Source organism: Staurois parvus, unplaced genomic scaffold (assembly GCF_062004578.1).
Source record: "Staurois parvus isolate SC_StPar_1 unplaced genomic scaffold, SC_StPar_1.0 ptg002753l, whole genome shotgun sequence".
NCBI lineage: Eukaryota > Metazoa > Chordata > Amphibia > Anura > Ranidae > Staurois > Staurois parvus.
The window spans coordinates 2,899,917-2,910,924 of NW_028320549.1; the positions used below are offsets into that span (position 1 = coordinate 2,899,917).

The following is an 11,008-nucleotide window of genomic DNA, read 5'->3' on the forward strand; positions in this document are numbered from 1 at the left end:
TGGCACGGGTGTGCAAAATCATGTATATATACGTGCTTTTGCAGTTCCGGGTAGGGGGCGCGCACGCGTCCAACCCATGCTGCCATTCGCGGCCTTGGCTGTCAATCACTGGGTCATGGCCGGTGATTACTAGCCGACATGTGGTGATCGCCAAGTGTCTCCAACGGGTAGAGACCAGTGTATAAAAACACAGATCTCTCCCCGTCAGCTCCTGCTCACTGCTTTGTATGACTCTGTATAGCAGAGCAAACAAAGCAGTGTGCTTACAGTGAAACACACACACAGCCCACACACAGCACAGTTAACCCCTTCCTGCCCAGTGCCATTAGTACAGTGTCTTTGCTTTTTATCAGCACTGATACTGTATTGGTGTCACTGGGGATGTCAGTGACAGCAAGTCAGTTTCCTCCCAGTGTCAGAATGTCTGCTGCATTCCCACTATAAGTCGTTGATGGCCGCCATTACTAGTAAGGAAAAAAAAAAAAAATTACAGTATCTATACCACCATTTGTAAACGCTAGAACTTTCACGTAAACCAATTAAATTACACTTATTGGGATTTTGTTTTAGCAAAGACATGTAGCAGAATACATTTTGGCCCAAATTTATGAGGAAATTAGATTTTTTAAATTTTTTTACTGGACATGTTTAATAGCAAAAAGTCAAAAATACAGTTTTTTTTCCTCAAAATGTTTTTTGTTCATAGCGCAAAAAATAAAAACCGCACTGGCGATCAAATACCACTGAAAAAAAGCTCTATTTGTGGGGAAAAAAAGAACATCAATTTCATTTGGGTGCAGTGTTGCATGACCGCGCAATTGTCAGTTAAAGTAACACAGTGCCGTAACGCAAAAAATGGCCTGGTCAGGAAAGGGGGTAAATCCTCAGGAGGTCATGTGGTTAAACCCCTCCATACTCTATCCCAAAAACTAGTAGGGTAAATGCAAATAGATTGTTCACTTTGAAAGGGAAGTTGTACTTTCCAAAAGAAATTATCCCCAGAGATTAGTAAATGAGGTGAAGCTCTGCGTGCAAAAATGTTTTCTTTTTTATTTCTCTTGCACTTAATTGGGTATTCTTAGCAAAGTGAAATTTCACCACATTTACTAAGCTCAGGGGGAAATTCCCTTGAAAAGTGAAGTGAATTTAAAGGAGAAGTACAGCCCAAGCTCTTTTGGCTGTACTTCTGTGGATTACAGGAGTGCAGTTCGTTCTGCACTCCTGTGACCCATTTTCAGCTAACAGCGGGCTGAAGTTGAAGTCGGCTGATGTCACTCAGCCGGTCCAGGCGGGGGAAAGATCCCAACAGAGTCTGGAGCAGCACCTTGCTCATCCTCGTTTTCCTTTAGCGATTTGGTAAGCGCTGGGGAAAGATCCCAACTTTGGGAGTTGGGATCCACCCCAGAGTCTGGAGTGGCACCTGGCTCATCCTCTCAACAAGGCGATGAGATCCTGAGCCAGTCGCTCCCTACCCCTCCACAGCCCAGTGCTCCAGTGAGCGTGGGGGGTGGGGGGGGGGGGATCAGAGCAGACAGTGGTGACTGTCAGTCCCGCTCTCTGCTCAAAGCGGCTGTGAGAACTCAATCAGCGGTCATGTGATCACACTTGGAGCCAGCAGGGGATAAATGCCGCATTGAACCAATGCTGCATCCACCTAGGTAAGTATAATTTTGGGGGGGAAAAAACAACTCTTTTGAAATCAACCCTATAGGGGGGGGGATTTACTAAAACTGGTGCACTCAGAACCTGGTGCAGATGTGCATGGTAACCAATCAGCTGCTTGCTCCATTAAGCATTGACAGTAAAACCTGGAAGCTGATTGGTTTCTATGCTGAGCTACACCAGATTTTGCACTCTCCAGGTTTAGTAAATAACCCCCATAGTGTCTGTATAAATCTGCTACAGACATTAGCTGTGGGCTGCTTGGGAGGCAGAGACAGGTGTGAATGGCTCTGAGTGCAGAGTGCTGTGGAATAAATGGTTTCTATCTAAATTAATAAAAATGTTTTATACGATGTGAAAATTACCTTGATTAAAACATCAAAGTAGCCTTTTGCATCTATGGAGCTGACAGGTGTATACGCTCTTTGTATATCCAAACCATTCACTCTCCCTCTGAAATAAAAAAAATAATAGCTGTGAGTGAACCTATACCAGGGTTTCTTAAATCGGGGTCTGCAGGACCCTAGAGTCCCCAGGGGTTCCACCGCCAATACAATGGCTTTCTATCTGCCCAACACCATCTTCACTTCTGCCCCTGCAGCTATTACTAACTGATACCAGTGCAATGGGGAAGCCTATAGTGGTGTTACCAACCAGGGGCGGACTGACCATTTGGAAACTCAGGCACTGCCCGAGGGCCCGGGGTCAGTAGGGGGCCCCATGAGATGCCCCTGGTACCTTTTTCATAGGTTTTTTTGAGTTTGGGCAAGGACACAGGGGCCCCATGATCCCCTATTGCCCGGGGCCCCATGAGTTGTCAGTCCGCCCCTGTTACCAACATTGTAAACCTAATACCAAAAATGTAATACATTGCAGCTTACCAATTATTGGATGTAATGGCTGCATTAGCTTTCTTTTTTTAGTCTTTTTTTCCTCTTGCGATCTGGTCTGTAACACACCTCCTGTATTAAAGTCTAGATGAAGGAACCCACAGGACACCTTTGGACAGCAGAATCATCAGTCTTGGGGGATGGGAGTGTTGGATGTACTAGCAGATAAATACACTAAAAAAATGAAAGCTGAACTCCAACTAATACCTTATATAATCAGTTACAGCAAACAGTTTTTTTTCCTTTTGAGATAAAGGTTTTACATAAATAAATAAAAGCTGATCATTTTAAGCACCCCTGCCAGTGTTAAATGATTTGTCTCATCCCTGTAACAGCGAGACAGCTTGTTCTTTTGAAAAACAACAGACTTACTGATTGGATCACCAGGTACAAATAAAAGAAATAAAAAAAAAGAAAAATGCAGCCATTGCATCTAATTGGCAAGCTGCAATATAATAAAATGTTTGCTTTTGGGTTTAATACTGCTAGGCATCAATGTATTTTTGTGACTGTCATTTAAGGCATCATTTTTATGGGCATATTTAAAGTGTTAGTAAACCCAGGACCCTGCATCCACTATATCTGCTCTCCCACAATACACACAACATGGAAATTAAATTATTTTAGTAAATATAAACTGCTAAATACCTTTTCTCATCAGCACTTAGAGCAATCTTGTGAATTCTGTTGGTGTTCAGCAGAGCACTGGTTGAAGCTTGTAGGAGGAGTTCTCTTTCTGCTCTAGGAAGATGCAGAATCCCTGACCTCTGTCCGGGCAGTGCCAATTGGCCCTGTGCTGATCACATGCACTCTCCCAAGAAAAAAAAAAAACCTGTGCAGAGTGTCTCCATGCGATATGTCTCACAGCATTCGTGTGGGTGCACGTCCCAGAACACAGGCAGTGTGAGCTCCGGGACAGGGGCCAGCACACACCTGCTCCCACATGTATGTCAAACTGGGAGCAGTGGTTGTGTCCATGCAGGACATGCTGCTCCCAATAGACATAAATAGGACTGTCCGCACGCAGATGAACGAAAGATCTGTGAATCCAGTGCAGGCAAACAAGGTCCTTGCAAGTGTGTACGCTTGTGTACGCCCCTAGAACGAGGTCTTAGTATGCAATTCTGTTATCTATTTTATTAGTGTTTATTATAGCAACATATTTATTACCATACCTACAATTCACTGATCACAATAATGTATCGCAAGCTGTAAATCAGATAACAAATTCAGGGATTCCTTTAGATTGTAAAATGTTTAAGGGTTCCTCGAGAAAAATAAAAAAATTGAGAAAGGCCAATATAAACTGAAACCTAACCCTAAGCTATTCAACGTTTCTACCAAATTCTCCATAAAGTAATGTAAACACCAGGGGCAGACTGACAACTCATGGGGCCCCCGGGCAATAGGGGATCATGGGGCCCCTGTGTTCTTGCCCACACTCAGAGCACACCCAAAAAAGCCTATAAAAAGGTACCAGGGGCATTTCATGGGGCCCCCTACTGACCCCGGGCCCTCGGGCAGTGCCCGAATGCTCGAATGGTCAGTCCGCCCCTGGTAAACACCAATGGAACATGTCTGTGAAGGTTCTTGGTCATTGAAGCCATGGGAGTGAAGGGTCAGACTTGAATCTAGACCCGCTTTAGCGTGCTAAACAGAAAATCCGCTCCCATGGTGATCTTATCCCACGGCTTTTCTCCCGCACTGTCATCTTTACTTATCCTGTGTGTAGATGTGCCAAGGAATTGGCAGGGACCATGTATAAATGAAGAAAAACTCACATATTCGCCAGCACACCACGGATCTTGACATGGTCCAAAAATATTTTTATTCCAAAAAGATCACATCACAAAGAAAAGTGATCCGTATCACATTTTAGGCAGAGCCACACTTGCTGACGTCACGCCGCTGCTGCCTAAGCGGCGGCCATCTTGGTACTCTTTTATACCTGATTTTACACGTTGTTCCACGTGGATATATTACTTTATATTATAAGAAAATTACTACACAATATACGATTTCTGAGCTCCTGTGGTGAGCTATCTTCTCTAGGAAAGGGTCCATCTTCCTTCTTTTGCCTACATCGGAGCAGTTTGTGCTAGATCCCCTGGCTGTCTCTTGAACTTCAGATGTGATATACATACATGCTATTTACCAGTAGCTTTCTTGTGAGTTTACATCTGACAGAGGTGGTAGATTCCTGCACTTGATTATTATCACAGTTATGTTGCACCTTTGATTATTGCACTTTGTGGTCCTATGGACATTGATATAATGAAATTTATGGACTGAATATTATTATTGTATTTCATTTTATACCTCACTATTTTGATGATTATTACTTATGGTTAAGGACATAATTATCATTATTTATTCTACATACCTCTTTTATCTTGTAGTATATCTGCACTTTCAGTGCACTTATATGGTTCACTTGACTGTTCCACTTGATATAATTTATTTTTGTACTCGTTTTAGCGCTGCACTTTTGTACTGGATCCTTATAACATGTCTGACGAAGGGGTCCTACATGGCTCCGAAACGTTGCTCTTTTCTTTGTGATGTGATCTTTTTGGAGTAAAAACCTTTTTTGGACCATGTCAAGATCCGTGGTGTGCTGGCGAATATATATGTTTGCCTATGATGTTTCCAGTCCCAGCTGGTAGTCACTACAGCACCCTCTATTGATGAGCCATACTTCCAGGAATGTGTGAAGGGAATATAGGTATAGCATGTATAAATGAAGGACATCCCCATAAATGAAGGACATCCCCATAAATGAAGGACATCCCCATAAATGAAGGACATCCCTATTAATGAAGGACATCCCTATAAATGAAGGGCATCCCTATAAATGAAGGACATCACTATGCTTATAGTGTCCTCCAGTAAAGATTTCATGGTAAGCCTCAATATGTGAAAACTGACCTCTGACTAAATCTCATGAAATATTAGTGCAGGATTAAAGTGGTTCTAAACCCTAAACATTTTTGAGCTTAAGGCCCCTTTCACACGGCGGGTTTGAACAGGCCCACCTGTCAGTTTTTCAGGTGGACCTGATCAGAAAGTCCATTCTCCCCTATGGAAAGGTAGGCGCAAATGGACTTGTCTATTTACATCCATCCACCTCTGGGTCTGATCTGGTCCACCAAAAAGAAAAAAAACAAACAAAAAAAAAAAACGAAGGGGATCCATCCTCTTCCATTTAGGCAGAATGGATCTGAGAGTGTAAACAGACAGCAGAGTCCATTTATTCCTGGCCACCCATAGTGCAGAGCAGGTAGATGCACTTTCTGCAGCGTGGACACAGACTTGTCATCTGCCTGCTCTTTTCCAAACATCAGGGGATCTGTGAGCGGATCCCTTGCTGATCGGGATGGCGTTCACCTGTCTGAAAGGGGCCTTATGCATTCCTTGCATTAAGGTCAAAAATATTTAGGTAAAAGTATCACCCCCCTCACCCTTCCTAATACTTACCTAGGTCCTCACTTGATCCAGCACTGTGCCTGTCTGCAATGGCTCTCCCCACTCACTTTCTGGTCTCACAGGCGTTGCTGCAGCAGCAGGAGCCATAGTCTCCCGTTGCTGTCAGTCAAATCCTGTAATGATGGAGCAGAGGGCGGGGCTGAGCTGCACTGTCTTTGCAAATGGATACAGGCAGCGCGGCTGAGGATCGAACCCACATGTGTGCAACTATAGGAAGTGACTTCCTATGGTGGCACGCCAAGAAGAGGAGGAACCAGGAGCGCTGGCAGGGGACATGAAAAGAGGAGGTTCGGGGTTGCTCTGTGCAATTCCTTTGCCCAGAGCAGGTAAGTAGAAGTTTGTTATTTTAAGAAAACCAAAAACGTTGTTTTGCAATCACTTTAAGCAGAGCACAGTCTACCTTAGTACAAGGTGTTGTCCCAAATTCAATCCCAAACTGCCTCCAGTAGGCAGCTGAAATCGGTACCGGTTGGTGTCCTCTGTTTCTTGTTCCATCGAGAAAATTCTGAAGTCTCTGAAATCCTCTGCGCTCAGCAGCACACTGGGGTTCTGAGGGTCAAGATTTTAAAACAGCTTCATTCAAACAAACCATTTTAAATCATAGTAAACTTGGAGTTATTCTTTAAATTTAATCCATCAGTCATATATACTATATAGACAAAAGTGTTGGGCCAGCCCTCCAAATCATTGGATTCAGGTGTTCCAATCACCTCCATGGCCACGGGTGTATAAAATCAAGCACCTAGGCATGCAGACTGCTTCTACAGACATTTGTGAAAGAATGGGTCGCTCTCAGGAGCTCAGTGAATGCAAGCGTGGTACCGTGATAGGTGGCCACCTCTGCAATAAGTCCATCCGTGACATTTCCTTGCGAATAAATATTCCACGGTCAACTGTTAGTGGGATTATAACAAAGTGGAAGCAACTGGGAACAACAGCAACTCAGCCATGAAGTGGTAAGCCATGTAAAATGACAGAGCGGGGTCAGCGCATGCTGAAGTGCGCAGATGTCACCAACTGTCTGCAGAGTCAATAGCTAAAGACCTCCAAACTTCATGTGGCCTTCAGATTAGCACAACAACAGTGCGTAGAGAGCTTCATGGAATGGGTTTCCATGGCCGAGCAGTTGCATGCAAGCCTTACATCACCAAGTGCAATGCAAAGCGTCGAATGCAGTGGTGTAAAGCACGCCACCACTGGACTTTAGAGCAGTGGAGACGTGTTCTCTGTTGTGAGTAATCACGCTTCTCTGTCTGGCAATCCGATGGATGTATCTGGGTTTGGTGGTTGACAGGAAAACAGTACTTTCCCGACTTGTATTGTGCCAAGTGTAAAGTTTGGTGGAGCAGGGATTATGATGTGGGGTTGTTTTTCAGGGGTTGGCCCCTTAGTTTCAGTGTAGGGAACTCTTAAGGCGTCAGCATACCGAGATATTTTGGACAATTTCATGCTCCCAACTTTGTAGTAACAGTTTGGGGATGGCCCCTTCCTGTTCTAACATGACTGCTCACCAGTGCAAAAAGCAAGGTCCATAAAGACATGGATGAGCGAGTTTGGGGTGGAGGAACTTGACTGACCTGCACAGAGTCCTGACCTCAACCCAATAGAACACCTTTGGGATGAATTAGAGCGGAGACTGTGAGCCAGGCCTTCTAGTCTGACATCAGTGCCTGACCTCACAAATGTGCTTCTGGAAGAATGGTCCAACCTTCCCATAGACACCCTCCTAAAGCTGGTGGGCAGCCTTCCCAGAAGAGTTGAAGCTGTTATAGCTGCAAAGGGCGGGGCCAACTCAATATTGAACCCTACGGACTAAGACTGGGATTCCTATTAAAGTTCATGTGCGTGTAAAGGCGGGCCGACCAATACTTTTGGCAATATAGTGTATTAGAAAATTAGTGTAAAAAAAAGTAACAGTACTGGTTCAGACATTATATAACCAACAATCTTAGTTTTCAAGATTTAGGCATCATAAATCAAAAAGAATACACCATCTTAAATCATGTGAATGTCTATTGGTGACATGACCCCCACTAAGGAGCTTCAAATTGGCTCCTGTCTAACTTGCCCCTAGTATGTGTATGTATGAATGTGAGTTAGGGACCTTAGATTGTGCACCCCTTGAGGGTTAGGGACTGATGTGAATGTACAATATATATGTAAAGTGCTGCATAAATTGACAGCACTATATAAGTACCTGAAATAAGTAAATAAAAGTTAGATTTAAAGGCCAATAAAGGGCTGTAGCCAAGTTTTCTACATATTCATATGTCTGGTGGGTTTTTATAACGCTCATTTTGGGGTGGGGTGATAATAAGGATGTACAATCCCATACCTTTCATTCTCCAATATTGTTCTAGAGGAAGACAGGAGAGAATCTGATTGGATGTCTAAAACAATTCTTTCACGAACTTCATACAAAAGTCTGTTTGTCTGTTTGTGGAAGCTGCCAATGAATATCCATCATATGAAGTACTGTATACGTAGACCCGTGTTATTACCTCTTTGTCTTTGGCTCTCCTGAGGAGTTGGGGGTCTCCCCTGTCTTTGGCTCTCCTGAGGAGTTGGGGGTCTCCCCTGTCTTTGGCTTTCTCCCACAATTCCAGCTGAGCTTGGTAGATATCATAGACACAAGGGGAACAGCCACTGCCACAGCACTGAGCCGGGGTGGGCTCCACGGGCCTCATCGCCTGCCAGTCAGTGTCATCGGGGTCACCCATCACCTGCAGAGCACAGAATGTCTTATAGAACATGGACACCATTTATTAATAAAAGGGAGGTCAGGTGGATGGGAAAAGCGATCATTAATGAGGAATGAGGACTGAGCTCCTGGAAAGGGATGATTTTGGAGATAAAAGTGGAAAAGGATGTGGTCCAGGAAAAGGACAGCTGGAGAAAAAAAAAGGAAATAGGGACGTAGACCAGGAAAAGGACAGTTCTGCAAGAAGGAGAGACCAGGAAATGAAGAGTGCTGGAGAATGAAAGCAAAGGGGACTGTAGTCCAGGAAAGGGAAAGCTTGGAAAGATGGAGGGACAGAGGATGGTGGTCCAGGAAAGGGACAGTGCTGGAGGAAGGAAGAACACAGAACTGTAGTCCAGGGAAAGGACATTTTTGGAAAAAGGACGGAGAGGACTGTAGTTCAGGAGAGAGACAGAGGACTGTAGTTCAGGAGAGAGACAGAGGACTGTAGTTCAGGAGAGAGACAGAGGACTGTAGTTCAGGAGAGAGACAGAGGACTGTAGTTCAGGAGAGAGACAATAGTTTGAGGAAGGAAGGAAGGATCACTGTAGTCCAAGAAAGGAACAGTGTTGGGGGAAGAGAAGGCAGTGGATTGTAGTCCAGGAAAGCAAAAGGTTATAAAGAAGAAAGGGACAGAGAATGGTGGTCCAGGAAAGGGACAGTGTTGGAGTAAGAAAAGACAGAGGACTGTAGTCTAAGGAAAGAACAGCTATAGAGGAAGAACAGCTATGGTGGAAGGAGGGAGATTACTGTAGTCCAGGAAAAGGACAGCTGGGACTATAGAGGGACAGAGGACTGTAGTCCAGGGAAATAACATTTTTGTAGGATGGATGTACAGAGTATTGTAGTCCAGGAGAAGGACAATGTTAGAGGAGGGAGAGGACTGTAGTCCAGATGAAGGAACATTTTGGAGGATGGATAAAGAACAATATTCTAGGAGAGGGACAGTGTTGGAGAGAGGAGGGAAGGACAAAGGCTTGTAGTCCAGGGAGGGGACAGTGTTGGGGGGAGGAGGGAGGATTGTAGCCCAGGGAATAGACAGTGTTGGAAGGAGGAGGGGAGGACAGAGGATTGTAATCCAGGGAGGGGACAGTGTTGGGGGGGAGGAGGGAGGATTGTAGTCCAGGGAGGGGACAGTGTTGGGGGGAGGAGGGAGGATTGTAGTCCAGGGAGGGGACAGTGTTGGGGGGGAGGGGGGAGGATTGTAGTCCAGGGAGGGGACAGTGTTGGGGGGAGGAGGGAGGATTGTAGTCCAGGGAGGGGACAGTGTTGGGGGGGAGGAGGGAGGATTGTAGTCCAGGGAGAAGACAGTGTTGGGGGGGGGGGGGGGGAGGGAGGATTGCAGTCCAGGGAGGGGACAGTGTTGGGGTGGAGGAGGGAGGATTGTAGTCCAGGGAGGGGACAGTGTTGGGAGGAGGATTGTAGTCCAGGGAGGGGACAGTGTTGGGGGAGGATTGTAGTCCAGGGAGGGGACAGTGTTGGGGGGAGGATTGTAGTCCAGGGAGGGGACAGTGTTGGAGGGGGGAGGATTGTAGTCCAGGGAGGGGACAGTGTTGGAGGGGGGGAGGATTGTAGTCCAGGGAGGGGACAGTGTTGGAGGGGGGGAGGATTGTAGTCCAGGGAGGGGACAGTGTTGGGGGGGAGGGAGGATTGTAGTCCACAGATGGGACAGTGTTGGGGGGGAGGGAGGATTGTAGTCCACAGAGGGGACAGTGTTGGGAGGAGGATTGTAGTCCAGGGAGGGGACAGTGTTGGAGGGAGGGCAGAGGATTGTAGTTCAGAGAGGGGAATAGAGGGGACAGTGTTGGAGGGAGGAAGGGAGGATTGTAGTTGAGGGAGGGCACACTGTAGGATTGGGGAGGGAGGATTGTAGTCCAGGGATGGGACAGTGTTGGGGTGGAGGAGGGAGGATTGTAGTCCAGGGAGGGGACAGTGTTGGGGGGGAGGAGGGAAGATTGTAGTCCAGGGAGGGGACAGTGTTGGGGGGGAGGAGGGAGGATTGTAGTCCAGGGAGGGGACAGTGTTGGGGGGGAGGAGGGAGGATTGTAGTCCAGGGAGGGGACAGTGTTGGGGGGAGGAGGGAGGATTGTAGTCCAGGGAGGGGACAGTGTTGGGGGGGAGGGAGGGAGGATTGTATTCCAGGGAGGGGACAGTGTTGGGGGGGAGGAGGGAGGATTGTAGTTGAGGGAGGGCACACTGTAGGATTGGGGAGGGAGGATTGTAGTCCAGG

The 11,008-nt window shown here is 46.2% G+C and overlaps 1 protein-coding gene across 1 annotated transcript in view; it reads right to left on the reverse strand.

Annotated features, from left to right (window-relative positions):
* The window catches only part of CYB5RL (cytochrome b5 reductase like), a 33,493-nt gene that overhangs the window by 21,314 nt on the left and 1,171 nt on the right, over positions 1 to 11,008 (reverse strand). The window contains exons 2-4 of the mRNA XM_089666591.1: positions 8,540 to 8,761; positions 6,439 to 6,587; positions 2,028 to 2,115 (exon numbers count right to left, since the gene is read on the reverse strand). Of these exons, the coding sequence (XP_089522717.1) occupies positions 2,028 to 2,115; positions 6,439 to 6,587; positions 8,540 to 8,758 (456 nt within the window). The 5' untranslated portion in view covers positions 8,759 to 8,761. The remainder of the gene's footprint in view (positions 1 to 2,027; positions 2,116 to 6,438; positions 6,588 to 8,539; positions 8,762 to 11,008) is intronic.